The 22,722-nt window shown below is 37.8% G+C and overlaps 1 protein-coding gene across 1 annotated transcript in view; it reads left to right on the top strand.

Moving 5' to 3' along the window:
- Nucleotides 1-10,881: 10,881 nt before the first annotated feature.
- Nucleotides 10,882-22,722, top strand: part of LOC146454618 (protein polybromo-1-like) — a 56,118-nt gene continuing 44,277 nt past the window's right edge. The window contains exons 1-8 of the mRNA XM_085095074.1: nt 10,882-11,227; nt 12,560-12,657; nt 15,388-15,445; nt 16,814-16,997; nt 17,703-17,734; nt 19,205-19,307; nt 21,200-21,363; nt 21,817-21,885. Coding sequence (XP_084951200.1) covers nt 11,096-11,227; nt 12,560-12,657; nt 15,388-15,445; nt 16,814-16,997; nt 17,703-17,734; nt 19,205-19,307; nt 21,200-21,363; nt 21,817-21,885 — 840 coding nt within the window. The 5' untranslated portion in view covers nt 10,882-11,095. The remainder of the gene's footprint in view (nt 11,228-12,559; nt 12,658-15,387; nt 15,446-16,813; nt 16,998-17,702; nt 17,735-19,204; nt 19,308-21,199; nt 21,364-21,816; nt 21,886-22,722) is intronic.

The following is a 22,722-nucleotide window of genomic DNA, read 5'->3' as shown; positions in this document are numbered from 1 at the left end:
TCTGTTTCGAGGTATTTGGAACCCGTGATAAAGCACGAAGCCCGAGTTTTTGACATGTCTTCTCAAATGAAACAATAAGAAATTAATCTCATTAAAATGCAAATGTTTGATCTCAGATGAAAAACATGTTTCATCTCAGATGAAAACCTGGTGGTGTTTCATCTGGTGTTTCATTGGGGTATCAAGATTCATCCACCTGACCGAAATGGAGGTCATTTATTGGCTTTTGACTGCATGAATTATTAATGAGTTTGAGAACTTTAAAGGAAAATTCAGGGAATCAGTAAATCAGGGAGATCGTAAAAATAAACAGGTTATTTTGCTTAAAACGGATCTCGTGATAAGGTTTGTGCAGTTCAAATCCAATCGGATTTTCTCGTTGCAAAAGAAGTGGTTATTTTCACCTGCTCTTAGTAACCGAAAACTACTAGAGTCATTGAACAAAGAATACATGGGCCAATATATGTTCAAGGCTCATTTAATTGAAGGCTTGTTAGACTGTGAAGCTGGCTTTTGGGTCCTTTCTTATTAGCTACCCAAATTAATAATTAACTGGCATAAAGGCTATCCTGTCTAGTAAGAATGCAAATGCCGGGACTGATCAACTGCCATGGTTGAAAAAACAAAAACAAAAGTGTGTTCTCACAAAATACTCCCCCGGCCGGCCACCCAAAACAAACTCCAATGCTGTAGTTGTTATATGAGGAGGCGCCTCGTCATTCTGGAGAGGAGCGAGGGGGGAGGGGTGCAGGCACTCAAGAAAGTTTTATAAGGGAAGGATCCGCCCCGAGGTCTTGCATACCTACTATTAATAGAAACACAAATCTCGTTTCGATAGATCTGTTCAAGACACATTTTGAAAGGCCATTTTAAATCCTAAATGGCAGTTTTCCCTACCCTTTTCTATACTCCAGCTCGTAAAATACCTTTGGTCTGGAAAAGGTAACAATCGTAAAAAGATTGCTTCTGCTTTGGGCGCAATTAAGCGAATAAGACATCTTTTACCTTTTAACATATTAACTAATGTATATAACAGCCTAGTTCAACCACATTTCAATTGCTGCAGTGTTGTCTGGGGTAACTGTGGCAGTGGTTCCTCTTAAAAGCTTCAGAAGCTCCAAAATCGTGCAGCCCGTATTTTAATGTGTGCCAATTATGACTCTATGAATTGTTCCGGGCACTGGGTTGGCGTAAACTCAAATACCAAAGATTGGAATCAGCTGCTGTTATGATGTGCAAATCTTTACATGGAATGACCCCTGAATATCTGAGTACTAGATTTTTTTTTCGAAACGACGTAACATCATATCGATTAAGGAATACTGAAAATAAATTGGCTCTTCCGCAGCCCCGTACCAATAATTTAAAGAAGAGCTTCTCTTACAGTGGAGTCGGGTTGTGGAACAGCCTATCAGTGACCTTCGTGCAGCAACATCTTTACATGATTTTAAATTTAATCTACGTCACCACAGTTTTGAATGAGTTTTAACACAGCATCCTTGTAAAGCAGCTTTTAGTATGTGGTTAATAGCATTTTAGGTTAGTTAGTTTAGTTAGTGATGATTTTGGTTATATATTATCTTTTATCTCTTTATAATCTTTGCTGAAGGATTTACCGTCTATAAATAGTTACAATAACCATAACCCTTTCGCGGGGAGCCTCCCCTTGTAGTCTATTATGGGAAGCACCCCCCCCCCCCCTTCCTTCTCCCTTGCCTTGTCCATTCCATGAATCATTCCGGTATGGAACATGTTTGATCCAGATTTAAGTCCGTGGAATACTTCTTTTTTCCTTTTCCTTTTTCTTTTTTGTAGCAGACTCTGTTTGAGAAAATAACGCGATATGACGACATTCAATGATGTTATCTTTAAATACATTTAATTTCTATTTCAATCATATCCGAGTAAGATAATGGATGACCTCATTCACCGGCGACAACTGAAAATCACTAAACCCTTAGTTTGTTTAATTTGTTGATCATCCTAAATTTTTTCCAAGGTGTTAAGAGACATCTGCGATTCAGATATCGCGGTAACGGGCATAATATTCCCATGCTGGGGCTGAGGTGCTGAGTTAATTTACTGTCAAAACAAAACTATCGCACTTCAAAGTGAAGATATCTAGGAAACTTTGTGAGCCAAAGAGAAGATTGTTTCGTGAGGAAGAACGGAGGGTGGGAGGTGAGGGGTTCTCGTTTCGCGCGTTCAGTTCGAACAGTTTAAAGTGCAGTTGGATAATATAAACAGATAACATTTTAAAGTTAAGCTGAATTTATTTGAGAGTTGAATTACTGGTAACAAATCTTGCCTCCTACAGGTAAAATCGTGACAACCTAATCCTAAATCGAACAGGATTTCATGGGACTACATGAAGCGCGTATAAAAACTGACTGCTGATCCGTGCTATCAAACACACTGGGCCTTTATATGGAAGTGTGGCTCAATTCATCTGGGGTTAGTAGAAGCACGTCTTTCCTCGTCCCGGGTAGAACGAACAGATTTGACATTGGGACTTCTTCCCGTCGTCGCCTAACGGACAACCCGTATTGCAACAATCGTCAGAGTCATTGCATTGCTGTCCCTTCTCTTTGCAGCCACGGCGTTGTTGCATCCAATCACGGAACAAATCGGCATAGTTGTCGTCGTCCATCGGTCGTTCGTTCGGGGAAGACTCGTACGGGCGGTCATAAAAGCGAGCCGACACCACAACCAGGAAAACGGTCAGGAGACAGAGCTTGAATAAAAACGAGTCCATGTCTGTTGAATAAGAGTCGCGATAAGTTAAAATGGTTTCACTCTTAACGGGAGCTTTTCAAGCGAGTGATCGTCATGAACAAAAGCCCAGTGAAGCAAATTAAACCCTTTTGCCTGAATTGAATTAATCACCAAATGGACAATTAAGCTTTCTCAAAACGGAGGGAAGGAAGTCATATATTTCCACTATGCAATTTTCGCCGGCCATTTTCCTAACTTTTCTTTAACGTCTTCCGAGGCGTTTAGTATTTTCCTTACTTCGTATGTCAGTGTTTAGAACATCACAAACCAATTATTCGCTAAACACACAAACACCCGATTTACGAATTAGTGAAATAAACTTGAGCTGAGTCAAATATAGTCCTGGTTACTGTAATGAACTTTGAGATATAATTGAGTTTGGTGGAAACGTTTCTTGAGATTCACCCATCATTCTTTTGTTTCTCGGAGGGAGAAAATTGTTAACTAAGCGAGATGAGCCCCGCTACCACTGAGTTTTGGAGAGTCAACAGTCTGGAAATTCGTGCGGATAAGATCCTTTCACTTAATCAATTTTTCTGCCACTAGCACATTCAAGTAATATCCAAAAGGTAAAATCTGTATATTACGTTTATAAAATATTCCTTTGAACGGTGCTAAAATAATCAGGCAAACAACATTTCAAGTTTTTGCTTGAAATTCTTGCTGGATCACTCTTGTTCAACTTGTTGCTGTAACATCCTCTTCAGTTATGACGTAAATGTTGGTTTTGTAGTATCTCGAGGGCTCCGCCCAACGCTAAGGTTTGTTTCGGTTCAATTGTGCTCAGAAAGGCATTACTACATTAACAGTTTGGTTCGGGTCAATTGTGCTCAGAAAGGCATTACTTGCCTCAGAAATTCTTATTACATTGTGAAGAAAAACTTGCGTTTTCTTTAGCGAAAGGCCCGACCCCAAACTTAGGCAACACAAAAAAAATTGAACCCCTCTCGTTTTCAGAGGGGGCAACTATTTCGTGCAAAGTACAAAAAAAAGGTCAGTTAGGGACTGATTTTCGGAACGACAACAGCAACTTGTAAATTCGTGCGGGAGATAAAATTCTGTTTCGTAAAATTTTCGGCAAATTAAATTTTGTGGTAAAGAATCAGAACAGATCAAGCTGTGTTAGCTTACACATTTTCCCTTTTTAGCAGCTGAGCCATAAAAGGATGTTGGAAGTCACGAAACAACATTTAACTTTTCCGCTTCAATATTTTGTTTCCTGTCCCTGAAAACTTCAAATACATTTCTTACCTTCTCCTTCTAAAGATGAAGATTCTCTCTTGATCCAAGAGAGCGAACTTCTTTCTTCGAGCTGTACAAGAGAAAGTGATGTTTTGATAACTGCTACTGTTAATTTATAGGAGTAAACCCAGCAGAAGGGTGGCTTTTCCCACCCCTTGATTAGCCAATAGAAATCTCTGCGGTCAGGCAGGTAGCGATGTTATCTTTAATGCCGGGGTGATACTCCCACACTTCCTATGAGTGTTTAATAATATCGCATCATGACGCTATGACAAGATATCCTACAAATGCTGATATCGTCACTAGTTTATAACCAATCCAGCTTGACCCAGGCGTTTAAAACGGGAACGTGGTCATCAGAGTCTGCAGATTAAGCCCCATGACCAGTTTAATATGTTTGACACCACTACGAACTTTGCGTGCTACAAATGAGCACAATTATTATTATTTTATTATTAATAATCATGCTTCGAGGACTATCAATAGAATGGGCGGATACCGGACTGAGAAAGTATAATGATTATCATCTGAGAAGTCATGCTTCACGGTCCATTAATAGGAATGGGTCTACAATAGAGAAAGTCGTAATTAAACTCATTCACATGAGCTTCGTAGATTTTTGTTGACGTTTGACGTAACCTGCTGGCCGCGCTAAATTTTGGCTCAGAAGGTTGCAAAACCTACTTCGTGTGGATGCTAAACAAGCAAAACAACTGCCCTTGCTTGGTACTTCGAAAAATAATGCAATGGACACCCAATGGATCAATGGACAAGAATCTTTGTGCCGGCGGCAATGATTTCTTGAAAATCATCCGACCGCTGTGCTCCAAACCTTGTATTTATTTCAAACATAGTTAATAAAGGGCAATGGTTATGAAGCCCCACATTCTTCCTTTGTTTTAGGTTTTTGTTGGCTTTTTTTGCCCTTGAAGGTGCACAAAGGTGACAACGCTCAATAGCGCTCCAATTAAGTTGAAAAAACTGACCAATAGAAACATACCCTTAATTTATTCAGTCTGAATGTGCGACCAAAAAACAAAAGGTTGTGCACTGTAAGGGAGCTTTCAACCTAAATTGCAGCACCGTTTTTTTTTGCTTTTGATTTTTGCCGACTTTCATGACCAGTCTCCTCTTCTAACTATGTAATAAAAGAAAAAAAAATTGACCACGATGAATACTAGCCTGCGAACGCAGACGTATTTCTGGCTGTCGCTTCACTCCGCCGGAAATACGTCTGCGTTCGCAGGCTAGATGAATACTCGTTCGAGTGCATTGTTGATTAAATCATAAATTGTCGTTATCCGTCCAGTTTTCAGTTTGCGTGTATTTTTGAGGGCGGTAATCAAAAGCGTTTACAATTCAAGTATCAAAGCTGTGGGTGGTGATAAAGTTAATAGAGACTTTCTATTTGTTGATAATGGAGAGTTAATGGCTCCTATTGCATATATCTTTCTGGCATTTTCGGTTCTCGAAAATATTTCCCCACCCACGATTCCGTGCTCCAGGCTGTCATTTTCAAAGTAAAACTTCTTTCCAAACGTTTCCAAAAGTTAATGTAAACTGTGTACAAAATGCTTCTCCTTTGCTAAAATGTTTAAATTCTAAGTTCTTCAACCTTTTTCTCTAGTAACGTGGAGAAAACCAACGGAGATAATTGCATGTAGAAGGCATTCTTAGAACAAACTGTAAACAACGCCTCTTCAAGGGGATACGGTTCTGCTTTGTTCTCTAATGTATCAGTCAATTCCAAGCGCGATCATCCCCCCCCCGGGCAACCCCCGGGCATTTGACCCCTGTTCGGCTCCACATAGTGGGGCATTTGACGCGAATAGAAATCCGACCCATCGGGCATTTGACCCGTCGAAAAAATGCTGGTCAGCGGTCGCATAAATTGTCGGAATGCTTTATTCACAGCCAGAATTTACGCGTATATTTTGCGTCAAACAGTTTTTAATGTAGTAAGCCATTTAATACTACCATAGAGAAACGTTCCAACAAATATATCTGAGATTGTTTTTGGCATGGCGGGGTTACATATTGCCCTTCGCTTCTCATTTTCAGTGGTATGTCCAAGTTCCCTCAAGCTTTGTTCTCCCTTCGCTCGGCATTCGAAGCTCGACTTGTTGGCATGTCTAGGTTTCATAACGTAGTGTTTTTCATCATTGTTCTTGTTATCACACGTATTAACAAACTTCATGTACATTTAATATAAAAGAAAAGCGAGTATCGGTACATATATCGTTAAACTCCCTGTTAGTTGAGTTTCATATGTGATATTATGCATTATCTTTAATAATAAATTGTTTTAAATTTATTAATGTATGAATTTCGTTGATTTTTATATAAACAGAGCTAGCGAATACAAAAAAAAAACCAACACGATGACTTTTCAGCCCCAACCAGTGGGGCATTTGACCTAGAAATCGGCCCATATAGAGGGGAATTTGATCAGGCATTTTTAAAAAAGTCAAATGCCCGAGGGTTTTCCCGGGGGGGGGATGATCGCTTTTGGAATTGACCCAGACATAATTGTTTCTATTTCCAGCTAGAGATGTAGCTACCCGGCGACAGAAGGTCTCCTCAAAACAATAAGCTCTAGTCGGCCTCTTGAGATGTTGAGTACCATAAGTGAGGGTACAAATGTGCCTGGGGTAGCTTTGGTTATTAAAAAGATCAACAGAAAAATAGAGAGCTTTTCAGCTTTTTAGTTGAATGTCGAAAGTAATTTCGCGTTCTCTTTGGTTTTGATTTACTATACGCTCTGTGATTGGTTAGCAAACCCATTCGCGGCAGTTTCTCCACCAATCGTGCCTCGCTTGCACGCGATTTCCCGCGCTTACCGCCGGCTACTTGTATTTGCTTGGAATTGTTATCGGTTTATAGCACTGTCTAGATCTGTTGTGATTAATTGGCTTGGCTAATGAGTAACTAGTTTCCTTTGAGTTTTACGACACTCAGTGTTTTGATACCCAAGGTAGGTGAGCCAATCGAAATGCTCTGTTCCACTGAATAATGAAAAATAAGATAAACATAAAAACCTCGAAGATTTGAAGCGTTAGTACGTTTCCTTTGTACATGAATTGGGTGTTACTCTAATTTAATAAGTGAGAGACCACTGCAGGCATGTGCACAGCTTGGGATAAGCAGCTGCGAACTGAAAGCCTGAAAAAAAAAAAAGAAAAAAATTCAAGATTTAATGAGATTCTAATTGACGACCTCTGCGATACTGGTGCATTGCCTACCAACTGAGCTAAATAGAGTAACCGTATTTACTTCGGTGAACGGAAACCACAAATCACACATGAAATGGAGAATTCGTTTTGAAAAATGAGGAATTTCGATGGGAAAGCAAACACGTACACAGTGTTAGTTCCTAGAATATATTTATTCAACAGATAAATCGATAAACGTTAGGTTTGTTACTGATTACGTACGGTCACGTGCTGTACATCGCGGAAAAGTGATAAGAATCTAAGTATATACAGATCGTCCTGCATGTATTGAAATCAGGAAACAATCGCGAGACAGAAATGTTTTAAATATCGAATGTTCATGTCCTGCAGACCGAAAGGGGCTATTTTTTTGTATTCCATTTCTGTTCTACTATCACTTCTTATGTAAGTCTTTCAAGATTTCAATGTAACTTCCAACACCATTTTAACGGAATCTGGATGATTTTGACTGGCTCAACTGTAATTATTGCAAAGTAAATACTTTCTGTGTGCAACAGTTCGAACAGGGACTCATCCATTCCCAGTCAGTAAGGTTCAAGCAAGAAATTAAAAATGTTTAGACTTGTTGCGGTCTTCTTTCTTTTATCACCAATAAGAGTTATATCAGTTACTTTATGTAAAAATTAACTTTCAGTAAATATGAACCACAACCAAGCATTAACCACTTTTATTTTTACACGTGCAGACAATGTAATGACAGAGATCCGCATAAAATACTTGTACAATTATCCGATCAGCTTGTTTCCTAGATACGCTTGTTTTCATAACATCACGATTTAAACAAAAGTACTAGTTTCTAGGAGATTTAACCTATTTTCGGGAAGATTCAACACTGTAACCGATTTTATTGAATCGTTACTCCTTCCGTAGCAATAAGAGTGCAATGATATCTCCACTTATCGGACACGTTCTCCAGCATCGCAAATGCAACAGGCAAATTTTCCTGGATGTTTGAAGGCATTGGCACTGGGCCTGACGAAAGCAAAAAGATGGAGAGAGATCGTGAGTGTGCTGCATTGGATTTTTCAATTTCAATGTCATGTGCAACTCCAGGTTCTAAGACTGCTAATTATCGTCCTATTAGAGCGGATTTCAATTGAGTGTCAAAAGTGATTTCACAATTGCTTTGGTTTTGCTTTACTTCGCTCTTTAATTGGCCAGCAAAACACGTGCCACCTTCTCAATCAATCAGCAGCAAAACAAAACCAATCGTGCTTTGCGCGGGTGCGTTTTCCCGCGCTTAGCGTCGGTTACAGGGCTAGTAATAATATCTCCGAACAGATCTTTAGACTCATTAAGAGATTGGAGCGACTGGTGTACCCATCCTCCAGTAACCTTAAGGAACTCTTGGGAATCCAAAGTGAAAAATGGAAGTTCGGAGAGCACATTATGGTTTAATTAAGAATGATTAAAAGCAATCAATAACAAGACTACGAAAAGTGAAGATAAATAGTCGGACATCAAAGGTAATTACTTGTTTGGCCATAATGTGCCCTACTTTGTGGACTTTTCGTCGGAAGTATCTAGCGATGGACGTGACTACCATGTTCTGATTTAAATTTAGCTAAATCTTCTTCGCAGTTAAACGAGAAAGATGGCTTATTCTCGTCCTGCCTAAGAAAGATCCTACTATTATTATTATTATTATTATTATTATTATTATTATTATTATTATTATTTTATTATTATTATTATTATTATTATTATTATTTATTATCTTCGATTTCTGATTGGTTCATTGCGCTGTTTGCGTCTGTTGTGATCGGCCACAGTAATGACTTTGGTTTTGGTTTTACAGCATTCAAATGAAAACCGCTCTAATTAAACACTACTTAATGTCTTGAGAAGTGCAGATTGATTAATATCATGAATTTGAAGACTTTCCTTGGGTTTTAAGGCCCTAAACTGGTCAGAGGAGGGAAAATTAAACACTTTGGTCTGAAGGAAGGTAGGGTTTAATACAAACACCAACCCAATTTTTTGGAGATTCACCTTCCCCTCGAAGGATAGCATGCAACCAACACAACAAAGTGCACCGTGCGAAGTCTGCACGCGTGATGTGGTTTGAAATTAAACTGTCACAGATGCATTCTCCCTGAATGAACTCACAGCCGTTCCGACGGCATATGATATTAAGAGCGAATCGTTCGAAAGGGGATGAGCGAACTCGCGTTTGTTTTGAGGTACCAAACTGTTTTAAAAGACTCTGGTTGACATTATTGTGTTTTCTCCAGTCGACTTCAATCTTGACCTGCTCCACTTCTAGTGATCAAAACTGCACATGCCATCTGACAACTGCATCTCAACAAACTCTCAACTAACTCGGCCGACTATTCTCAACTAGAATCTTGAATGTTTGCATTGATTTAGAACTGTCTTTGGGTTAAACGATCGAAGTAAACCTAAATATGCTTACACAGCCATGCAATCCAATCACGGGTATCCAATGAAAACTCGGAAAGAAAAACAGTTTTAAAAAACAGTGTTCAAATACAACGATGCAAGCCAATGGGTCGGCAAGAACTCCCAAGCATGTCTATTTCGAGAACTAACGCTAATTAAAAGACCTAAATAATAAACCAACCATACGACAAACTACAAAACGTTTATGTAGGATAGCCTAGACTTTGAATTAAGTGCACCCAACCGTTCATTTCGGTCGATATTTGTTCGGAAGCGGCCTTAATTGCTTCAGAAATTGGGATTTAGTCGTAAAGAAATGAAATCTACAGTTTTGTTCGGTAAAATGTTTGCTCGAAATTTCGTATCGATGGAAAAGTTATTCCTTTCGTTTTTGAAGAGGCAAATGTGTCGTTAAAAATGCGAAAAAGGGTTAGCCTGGACTATTCGTAAAACGTTCTTAAACGTTCTTCAACTAAATTTTCAGCATCGGAACAAATCAATCTCTATTCCAATATAAATTACACAAATATGTCTTTAAAAGACCGGCAGAAAGCGACCTGGGAACACAGGAAAAATCTGACGTATTTTTCTTGAATTAATCTCTTCATGCATGTTTGCATGTTCTCTTCATGCATGTTCCTCCGCATGTTTGGATCACAAGGTCAACATGACGGTCACAAGCTGTTAAGTCACAACCACTAAAATAACTCAACCAAGTAAGGAAATTCTATTTCCTAACTATAGACACGGATTGGTTTTCTTTCAAAAGGTTGTTGAGCGCGCATGCTCCGGAGATTTGTGATTCAAGATTCAAGCGAGATTCAAGCGTGAATCGCGTGAATCGATTACGAATGCTCCACTTCAATCGCCAAATTCACACCTGTTACCACAATATTTTTTTGTTGAATATTAAAGATATTTGATGGAGGAAGTTCGAAGGAACCTTTCCTGAAAGCAACAACCTTATCTTCTTTGAGTTGGGCTTATCCGCGCGAAATGAGAACAAGCAATGGGAATTTTAAAAATGCCGCCATTTTTGCCGAGATTGCTCACATTCTCGTCCCCAGAGCCCCATTTTTTTTTTTTTTTTTACTGTTGGTGCAACCGCTGACCAAATCATCGTAGGCTCTGGGAACGAGGATCGCCCAAATCGCCATTTTGAATATCGCGAAGATCCTGGGGAGGAGTCTGTCACTATATGACTGTTACACAACATATCTGAGCGGTAAAAAAGAAATCCGCTTACATTATGCAGGCGCCCTCTTTGTACGAGCTCGTTGAGCGCGTTGCCGAGAAAGCGAGTGGATCCTGAATAAACTGAACTCAATGTGGAAAAGAAACTCCAGCCTAATTTCGTTTGTTATTTTATAACTGTTTTGTGTCATATATACGGAGCTCATTGCGAAGGCCTCTAGAAGCAAGGCGGGCAAACGTTTTAGAAAATGGCGAAGCGTAAACGCATTGTTGACAGTACTTCCAGCGCGGGTGCAAAAACTCAGGATTACGCAGCTGAGGGCAGAGATGTACATGAAAAGAAGCGAAGAAAGCGATCTACCTCGCCAAATACTGACCCGGTAAGTTTAAAGTTACTGGTACAATGCAAGAAACAGTAAAAAGCTTCAGAGCAAATACTTTTTGAATTGAGCTTCGTGTATTCGTAAGGAAGTGATGCCTGGTCTCATCGTTGTCTGTTTTTCTTACTTTTCGGATTTTCACTTTTATGAAGTTTTTTGAATGGAACGACGACAATAGTTGCTATTACTTACAGCCTTATTCTTCCGTTAGTAATGGCCCTCATTGTCATTCAAACCAAAAAGCTTCATGAAAGTGAAAATCTGAAAAGTAAGAAAAACAGAGAGAGACCAGCAGTTTGCAGAATATTGTAGGGATGCTGTTGAACACGAAAAGGTTGGTGAAAACAGGAGATAGCTCCTGGAAAAATATTGAAGATTGAAAGCAGAAAAAAAAAAAGGAAAACAAATCAAGCCTATCAAAAAATCAACATACAATGATACAATATGGGTGTCAAGATTGTACTTAACGTCAAGTTCTTTCAAGGGAATTCAGCCATAACAGGTGTCATTAGGGTTAAGACCCTTTAATGACAGCTCTGGGTCGGGTTGAATTGCAGCCTGTGTATGAACAACTTTGAAAAACCTTGCTTTGTCTAAATTTTTTTCCTGGTGAATGGCAGGACAAGGTACAGTTTGAATTGGCTATTAGTCACTTGCTTTTCAAGTTCATTGACAACAGTAGGGGACTTGTCACACATTTGATATGACAGAACTTAGTAAAAATCTAACAATATTGGAATTGTAAGCCCAAGAAATTTGAAACAAATTTGCGTACATGTACTTTAAAATTTGACATTCTGTCAAACAACAAGACATAATATACCAGAGTTAAAAAAGGCAACATTACAGAGTACATAATGTACTAACTTTCACTTATAAATTATAATAATTGTTTCCCATGACAACCAAAAGTGGAATTGTGAATCAAAATATAAAGACTTTGATACACCAGTTGTTTCATATTAACAAATTTTTTTGTCACTTGGACGTATACATTTGGAAAACAAGGTAGTGGATCTGATAATCTTTCTGCAACTACCATTTCACTTAAATTATATGTCCTTGGTCTTAGCCCAGCATTCTGCTTCTACACAGTCTACAGTTTACAAATATGACTAGTTTAACCCAACAACAACTTGGCAGTTTCTGAATGGGACCACAAGTTTTCCTTGAATGTTTGTCATGCTCTTGAATGATCTGTTCATAGCCCCTAAAATAAATTGCAAATGATCTGATACACTGTACATCAGTCAAGTGATTATTAAGTTATAGAGTTGTTCAGTTTTAAACCCAATCATGTTTTGTTGCTTTTTTTTTAAATTTATTTTTTAGGCAGACATTTGTGCAGAGTTGTACGAAACCATCAGAAACTACAGAGATGAAGATGGCAGGATTCTGTGTGAATCTTTTATTCGTGCACCAAAGAGAAGGTTTGTTGTCTATTTGCATTTTTGCTGGCGAGCGTTAGTGAGACAGCACACTATTCTTGTCAATAGGGGAAAAAATCCAAAATTTTGTCAGATGTAAGACTCTAAGCTTGCGCAGTAGAGCATTATCCGGGATGGTTGAGAAGACAGTCATGCGCAAATCACATGGCTGACATATAATCCGGGATACACACCTCACTTTGCACTTGAGAATCGCACGCTGTCAGACGCTTTCGGCTACGAGGTGCAGTTGACGTTTGCTTTTGTAATCATTCATCAAGGTCACGAACAGAAAGATATCACTTTCCACGGGATTCATCATTGATCCGTTTCTTGACCTTGATGAATATTCACAAGCAAATGAAGACATCTAGCAAATAAAAATATTTAGAAATACTTAATTATTTGTTTTATGGCAAAGTCAACTGCGCCTCGAAACCGTCTGTGCGTAAGATCGTGGTAAAATTTTCCCGTGGAAAGTGATCTCAATTCTCAAGCGGTGGATCTATAAAAGCAGCCAAACACAAATTGATCTCTTTCCGTTCGTGACCTTGATGAATGATTACAGAAGCAAATAAAGACAGCAAATAGAAAAAATACCGTGGAGGCTAATAATTCAAAATCTGCGAACCACTCAACTGTGAAATCAAAGGACTCATTGTACTTTCACACGAGTTCTTCGCCCGTGGAGCCCAATCATTCAAAGTCTGTGGAGTTTGTGCAGGATAATTAGACCGTTGAGTCATGCTCTTTCGGTCCGTAAGTGTGTCCGTTGAGGCAAAAGAATTGAAAACATGTCGATCGCTCGTCGAAGCGAACTGTGCAACTGTGAAATCAGATGATTGCTTTACTCTGAAATCAAACGACTCGTTGCACTTTCACTCGAGTTCTTTGCTCGTGGAGGCAAATAATTCAAAATCTGTGCCGTTTGAGGCGGCTGATCCGTCCACTTCACCAACACCCCCGTTTTCAACATTTCTTCCCCAATGTGGGTTATACAAATCACTAAACCTGCCATGACCCATTTTCAAAACCAATGCTTCCTGTAGTCATGATTTTTAAAACTCATCCAACTGAAACCTACTCTCCCTACCCTCAAAGTCGACCCCCTTTTCCAAACCCATTTACTGTTTAATTAAATCCCCACAACTTTATCCCCCTTCGCCAGCACCCACTTTCATATTGAAATCACTAGTAATATTATTTAATCAAAGTGTACATACAACTTTGGGAAGTAATTTTTTTTTCTGGTGAGGAAATTGCTGTTAACTGGTCTTCAACGTGTTCCCAAAGTACACATTTTTTTGTCAGTTTTATCATTTTTGAATCGAAAAGTGGTATAGCCATAGCCGCCAAGGGTGTGCTGGTGTCCTGTGGATTCACTTCGTTTGGGATACATGTAGGAACATTAATGCTGACCCCAGTCCATGGACTAACCCAATGGATTGTTAATTAAATGGATTACCTGAAGGACTACCCTGAAAATAAAAAGGAAATGAAAAGAGAAGAAAAAAAGAAGAGTATGGTACCTTTTGTTCTTGAAGGTTTTCTGCTACAGGCTAAGAAAAAACCCTTATCCTGCAGAATTACAGTCAAATCTCTATTAAGCAGCCCTCTATTAATTAAGCAGTCACTCTATTAAACGCACACGTTTCAAATTCCCAAAAATCGGTCCCTCTATTTACTGTAAATTTGACCTCTATAAAGTGGTCACCTCTATCAAGTGGATGTGGTCACCATTTAGAATTCCCAATTAGCTAATTTTATTGTATTTCACTTCTTCATGTAGTAAATTACCATGCAATATTTTGACACAACGGTTCAACTTCTAATTACCATGCAATTACTTGATGTTTTTTCTCATATTTCAAGTTACTTTTGTTGTTAACTGGTACAATATGTACATGCTTCTAAAACCAAGTTCCATTTTTACCATATTACTTTCAGTAGTGTACTACGGTTTGGAAAACCTGTTTTAAGCGGTCAGTTGGCTATTTCCCGAGGGTAACCGCTTACATGTAATAGTGACCATACTGCCGTCATATAGCAACTGTCTTCCACTGAATGTTATTTTTATTTGGGAGAGGTATATTATTGCATTCACCTTTCAAATCTCGTACATGTTTCTGAGGCTGCTGATCACACAGGGAAGCCATTATGATTTATAAAGTATAGTCATTTTTTTCGTTGTATTCTTTTGTAATGCAGCCTGTAACTTTTTAGCCTTTTCAATTGTTATAATGTTAATATTATTATTAAGCAGGGCCTCACTGAACACACTGTAACACCATGGTGGCATGAGCTCCCTGGTTAAATAATAATAATAATAATAATAATAATAATAATAATAATAATAATGATAATAATAATCGAAAACAAATTTACAATTCATCAAATATTTACAGAGCAAAAGCGGTACAATTACAAAAGCATTTGTTAAATAATGTTCAAATCATAAAAAAAAGATGATAGAATAGACAGAATGATAGAACATAATAATAATAATAATAATAGTAATAATAATAATAACAATAACAATATTATTATTATTTACAAATTATCTGTGATTTTTAGTATGCTGTGTACATGCTACAGGTACAACCTTAAGCATCAAAATCACATGGAAGGCCACACATACATTTCATCCAGATCTAATAATGTACTGTACATAGGCATGTATACGTACATGTAATTGTCATGCATGTGCATAATTTCAAGTTTTTTTTTTTTCAGAAACAGCCCAGAGTACTATGAAGTTATTTCTACTCCAATTGATTTGTTAAAAATTCAGGTAAAGATTAAGTTTAATCTTTAATCACATGTATGATTAGGGTTTCATTGGACAATGTTGTTTTTCCTGTGTTCTGTTGACTGACTCAAAGAGAGTGAACGTGGAAAAGAAAAAAGTCAGAAAATTTATTAGTAGCGAGAGGGAAAACAGAACCCAGGTGAGCGCTTTACTTTAGGTACTGTGAGCTTAACTGTGTGCCACAAAGAAATTTGCAACTACTGTCAGTGAGCATGAAATTTTAACAAATATTCTTTGACTTTGGGTTTTTTTGCTGCTTAGATGTGTCATTTGTGTTTCTCGTTCTTTTGAATAAATGGATTTTGAGGCACGCATAAAACTGTTTTTTATCTTTTATTGGACAAAATTGAGAGCCACATGTATGTGAAAATATCACACTATACACCTTATTCCAAAATGGCTTCCATTTTAATATTCTTTTGTTTGCATTCAAATTAGCCCTTCTTGCCTCGTTCAAGATAAAATATTCTTTTGATATTTGAGGTTAAGAACGAGGTAAGACGGGCTAATTTGAATACCAACAAAAGATTATTAAAATGGTAGCCATTTTGGAATAAGGCTTATTTAAGATTCTAAGTAAGGGAAAAACAGCATAAACTTGAGTCAAGAAGAAATCATGTAATTTGCGGAAACAAAGCTTTGTTGAATTTTTTTTGTCTACGCAAGGAAAAACACAGTTTTTGCATGAATTATTTCTCGAAAAGGAAGGATGGCGAAAAAGATATAATGCAAGTCACATGCAAAAATTTGGGCAAATCTGAGCAAAATGGAAAAATTGCTTAAATTGTGTTATGGGCCAATTATGCTCTCAGCCCTTCAAAACAGATTTTGAAAAACGTTAAAAAGGAAGGAAGTTCTAGGAAAACAAGCAGTGTTTTGATCATATCCTGACATCATATTTTTTTTTTTAAGTTCAAGTGCAGAGAGCTGTTTAAGTCTTCATGTTGACATCAAAACGTTGTTTTCATGTTTTCCCTTTTGAAAAGATTAGTCAGTCATTTTGATTTTTGTAATGCTGACCTACTGCATTTGGCCATTTAATAGAAGTTGTGTGTAACAAGCAGAAAATCTTTTGTGAAACTGGTGGGAACTGGGTACTCAGTAGGAAGCTAGTTTACTCCTTCTCTTTAAATTTAGAGCTGATTTCTTTTCCTGAAAATCATGAGTGATGAGTGTATTATGTACATGTAGTTCACTCATGTAAGATTATTATTGATAATAATATTCATAATAATATTAATATTTATTAATAATGGCTTCAAATCAACTGGAGCAGCAGTTTGGTGGCTTGTGATGTGATTGTATAACCTTACATGTAGTTGTCATGGTTGTGTTTCAATTGTTAATCAGCAACGCCTAAAAACAGATGAATATGAGGATGTTGAGACATTCAGTCGTGACATGTGCTTGCTGTTTGATAATGCTGTCAAGTTCTACCAGTCTGATTTACAAGAACACAAGGATGCTGTTAAACTTCAGGAGGTGTTTGCTGATGCAAAGGCTCGACTTATGGATACACAAATGGATGAACAAGGTACAGCTTCACCTTCTATACTCTTGCATAGTATATAATTTACAGTGCTCTTTTAGGCATTCCCTCTCTGACAGTGTTCTCAATAGAATTTTGACGCAGCTACATTGAACGAGTATTAATGTGGAAAACACAGTATTAACACCACATGGCTGATGGCCTTGTAGGTTATGCGCTGTTGGCTGCAGGAATGCGAATTATCTCCGGTACGAAGTATTAGTACTGGAGATAATGTTTTTCTACGCGTTATTTCATGGTACTTGGAGCTGGCCATATTCTCCAAGATAATATTGCCTCCTTGCTATTTCATTTAGCGTAGAACAGCTTAGTAGGGGGTCTGGCAGCATTCATATTGTTTGTTATTAGGCCAGATCTGAAATGTACATGTAGTTCTGGTATTTCAACCCCATATCTTTTCTGTGAATGAGGGAACCTTTTTACAGTTTTGTGATCTGCTAGAGGCATTGTTTTGCTTAAAATCAGAGGTTACTGTTAGTATTACAGGTGTATATTTATTCTGCCTAGTTGGTGAATTTCATGTCATATCAACTACATCCTTATTTTACTGAATTCCTTCTGGATATACACACTGGACATCCATGCAGATAATGAGAAATAACTTCCAGGAAAGAAACCTTGGTTTTTTATAATTTTAGGTTTATCTTAGGATGGCTTAGTGAATGATGTTTAATCTTTTTTGTCTTTTAGGGGACTTTGGAATGCCATTTGATGATAATAAGGTGTGTTTCTTAACCCTTAACATACCATCCACTGTAAAATTGTGGATATTGCATGTAGCTGTGACAGCTTATATTTGGGGTATAGTATGGTAAAATCCAAGACTCGCCGAGATGCCAAGACCCTCATTTCAATTCTGAACCAGAGACGCTGGGATTCAAAAATCTGAGTGGTGAGAAGCTGTGATCTGGAGATCCGAGCGTGAGACTATTACAGCACTCTGTGCCTCGTACCATAAATAATAATTATTATTTTGTGATAAATCCGAACCGGCCAACTGGTTATTCACTTGATTAGACAATCAGTCATGGATAAAATGCAACTAGTTATTAACCAGCTTAGTTACTTTTAAAGTAACCTCATGCCTTTTGTCGTAGTTTTGAAGGTTTGAAGGTCACACACTCTTCATTTAGCTTCATCTACATGTATAGCCAGATTTATAGCTATTTATTGTGTTCTGGACAACCCGGCAGGCATAAAATGGCAATTTACAAGCAGAAATTATCCAAACCACATTTTTCACAGTAGTGATTGTGACTTTGAGCAGTTCAATATGTATTACAATATTAATATTATTCTTTGTTTTGTTGTTTCATGGCGGTTCATAATCAGACTAAACTTTCGCTTGGCTTGCCAGACTCCGAGACTCAAATTTAAAAAAAATACAAGATTCTGAGACCCGCTTTATTTTTTATGAGTTTAGGATTCCGAGACTTTAAGTTTGAGACGCTGAGATTTCAAGACTCGCTGAAAATTTGCCAGGACCCATCATTTTTCAAGGACCATTCCATACCCCTTACATTCATTCAAAGGACCTCTTACGGGGCTTATTTTCAAGGCTTACATGTAGCGCTTCTTTTTGGTGTATGTTTGACAAGAGAAATAGCTGCTTTGAATACTAATCTAACAGCTTCAAACAGCTAACGAGTAAAGAAATAGAGCTGTAACATAAAAGAAGCTCAAGAAGATTGAGATTGGGGTCCAAGTTACATGTGGTAGGGATTTTGTGCAAAAAGGAAGGAGAAAATATGATGGAGAAACATCTGACTTGGTGTTCCGAGCTCGTTCGCATATTGTTTTTTGTGGTGCAAAGTTATTTGGCTGCTAAAATTGTTATGCCATGGCCCTGGATGGTTTGATGCTATAAAACAATGATAAGCAAGTAAACTTGGACAGCTCAAAAGGTCTGGTCAAAGTAAGTCAGGTCTGTGTGCCGCAAGTGACAAGGTGTGCCAGCACTCTCATACGAAAGGTCTCTGGTTTGAACCCTGCTTGGGCCAAAGGAAGATTTCTTTGTTTGCTTTTTCTTTTTAATTATTGAAAAAAAAAATCCCCAAACATTTAAGCTGCATAGAGTGGGGCATAAATAAGGCTGCTTAATAAGCCTTTATGGCTTCTTGTTTCTTTTGTTTTTGTGAAATGGCTGAGTCAGGCTCGGGGTAGATCTTTGATTATCATGTTTTTAACATTAGGCAGATGATGATGTTGAGGATGGAGATGATGATGCAGAAAGTGATGAAGATGACAGGACTGCAAAGAGCAAACCAAGCTCTTTGAAAGGTTCTTCAGCAGCAGGTTAGTGAGATGGTTTAACTTTAGTTAACAACTGAACCAGTCCTTTAGAAAGCATTTCATGATGTGCCCTTTTTGAACCGCTGTTTAAAGTTGATATGTTAAGCCGCCATTACACGTTGAAACTTTTAGCTGAAACTTGTGTGCAACGGCACTGCGAAACAAGTTCCAGCAGGCATTGCACCATGTAACATGGTCAAGGTTTTGTGAAACTTTTTTGAACTTCCGTTGCGAGACAAGTTTCACGAAAAGTAGAACCGCTTTCTACTTCTGCAACGGCTTGCAACGGTCTTAGTGGTGAACAAACAAGAGTTTCACCGTGTAACACTACTTTGTGAGACTGGTCTTGTTCAGTCTTGTCACGCTACGCTGCGTAAGCCAATCAGAAACCGGAACAAGTTGGCCATGATTCATGGTAACAACATCTTGAGACCAGTTTCAACGTTCCCGAACAAGTTTCAACATTTTATATTACTCGGTGCAGTGCCTGCTGAAACTTGTTTCGCAGCGCCGTTGCACACAAGTTTCAGCTAAAAGTTTCAACGTGTAACGGAGGCTTTAGATCTACAGCTGTACCTTACAATTCATGTTTTCTGGACTTCCCCCCAGGCCCCCCACAAGTCAAGTCTGATTCTACTGTTGAATAATTGTAAACATTCTCCTGATTGGTCAAGAAACATAAATACTTACTTTTAAGTAGCCTTGTTATGATTGGTTGTGATAGTTTGAAATTTGTGGTCAGAATTTGTTGGTCTTCATTCGTAAATGACAGAAAGCAGCATGATTGAAGATGATGGGTTTTCTGCCTTCGGAAGCCCCCACCAATTGAGAGAACCAACAAACTGTATGCATTACCTAAAGGACAGCTTACAGGCTCATGAAAAACAACACTCAGTCATCGAGTAAAATAAGCTAGATTTACCAAAAATAAACCTGAAATTCATGTAGAAGTTTTCTCATAATTATAACCCCATAGGGTGGGAGATTTTCTTCAATGGGAGATTTTGGATTTTATCACTTTTTTACTAGATAATTAGAACGTCAAAAGAAAAAAAGCAACTAGTTTTCCTTAACAAGCACCTGTCTGATACCAGACGTGAAGTGCATTCATTATTTGCTTAGAGTAATTAAAAGCAGCTGCTTCTTTTAAACAATAATTTTCAAAGCTATTAATTCACAAAGTTCATGAAAACTGTTACCAAATGAACATTTTAGGGGTACATGGTAGTGCTGTGCTAACTGTAACTACTAGACTTACAATCAGTAGATTGATGAATCAGTGGTTGGTCTTATTGTTTTCTTATTATTTCCTTGGACAAGAAACTTTGTTCCACATTTGTCTTTTTCCCCAGGAGTATAACTGTGTTACAAAAACAAAAACTGCTGGGGTAACCCTAAAATAATCCATCCATAAAAACAGTTACTTACATAAACAAATACAGTCAGTGACAGATTCTTTGCAAGTGGCCAACAAGCTTCATTCCTTCTGAAAGCAGTCAAAATGAACTGTATGTTTCCAAGTTTGAGATTGTGTGGAAATTTCCCTAACTTGAAAAGGGCCAGACACAAATTCACTCATGCATGCATTTGTCATGCCAAAATCGTCACTTGCTGGTTCTTTCATTCTATTGGACATTGTTTTTTTGTACATGTGTTTGTATAATTATAGAAGAATGCTAGGCGGTTGGTGTTTTACAAGTAATTTTTAAGTACACCTTCAGTACTTGTGTCCCCAATAAGCTAACTATAGCTAAAATGACAAGACACGTTAATATTTGTTACGGTGTGTTATGTTATGTTATGTTATGTTATGTGTAGACTAAAACAATGATTATTATTCTCTTGAATCTCAGTGAATGATAAATTGTTAATTATTTGCATTTTTTATTGTAAAGATGATGAGGACAATGAATCCACATCCACTAGAGATGATGATGAAGGAGATTCTTCATCCAATGTTCTTATGTATTGTGGGGAACTTATCAGCGCAGTGCTGGAGATGAAAGACAGCCATGGCCGAGTTATCTGCCAGCTTTTCAAAACTTTACCGCCCCCAAGTGTAAGTAGTGCAGCTTAATTGAAGAGGCCATTTTTATTTTTCTCTTTGTGCATGGTCTGAAGAAAGGCTGTGATCAGTGCCCAGCTTTTCATTTGAATAACAATGGTCTATATTCGCATGAAAATTACTGCACTTTTGAACAACATACGGACTGTGAACTTGAAACCATAAATGATGGTCCCTAGTAGAGTGGAACCCCGCCTTATGACCACTTCGTTAATAGGACCACCTCGTTATTACGACCACTTTTTGTGCCCCGAACTAGTTGAAATTCCAGTCATTTCCTTAGTTTTACAACCTCATTAATCCGACCTTTCCGTTATTATGACCACATGTTCACGGCCCGAAGATGGGCGTATTAACAGGGTTCCACTGTAGTTGTTTGTTATACATTTAAATAAAACGTGGGGCCACTTTGTCTGTTCTTAGAAGCAATTTATTTTTTGTCAACAGCTTTATCCAGAGTATTATGAAATCATTAAAGAACCAATAGACTTAAAAACAATGTGCACCAAACTCAGGGTAAGAGCTCAACCAAGGTTTGTACATTGAATATATCCATTTACACCTGTATATTGTACTTGAGGAAACCACTTCATTAATCTGTTGACTTGTTGTGTAAAAGTTGCAATATTCAGGCAATGGAAATCAAAAACAGCTCCACATAACAGATAAATAATTTTGTGAATAATGCACAAAACTGTGTGTTATGTGTATCTGTGAACATTTAAAAGGAGGAAATTACCATTACCAGTTCTGGTGTCATAGCAGTTACCATGGCAACAGGTCAGCTCTACAGAAAAGTCCTGTAATTATCAGTTTTTGCAAATTATTGAAAAAACTAAGTCAGTGACCCACCTTTTTATTGCTTTGTTGGAAAGCACCCTAAATTCTTAAACTCTTCTGGTAATCATATGAGAAAAAGTTATCCGGTAGATCTTGAGTCATTTCAAAAAGGGCATTTTTCACCTACAAAAATTTCTGCTAGATTTCTAAATTTCTCCTAAACATTTCTATTTGAAGTGGCATACTGAATGTGGCATGCATGCAAAAAATCAAGATAGGTCACTGTGCAAAATTTCAAGATAAAAACAAAATATTTTCTGGTTTGCACGATTTTACACTGCATTTCTACTTCTAGTGTTCTGCGCATGTGACTTTTGATAGACATTTTGATTCGTTCAGGTGACGTGTACACCTTAGTTATGGCATGGGTGGGTTACACACATGCACATGAGCCTCCTTAAGACATTAGTTGTTAAACATGCTTTTTAAGTCCCTTTGCTGACTGTATGTATTTACAACTGTACATGTAGGTGTAATTAATAGACATTTATTTTATGCCAAGAACAAGACAAG

This window comes from Pavona decussata, unplaced genomic scaffold, assembly GCF_977016875.1.
Source record: "Pavona decussata unplaced genomic scaffold, jaPavDecu1.1 SCAFFOLD_300, whole genome shotgun sequence".
In the NCBI taxonomy this organism is placed as follows: domain Eukaryota; kingdom Metazoa; phylum Cnidaria; class Anthozoa; order Scleractinia; family Agariciidae; genus Pavona; species Pavona decussata.
This window is presented reverse-complemented; position numbering and strand designations above follow the sequence as displayed.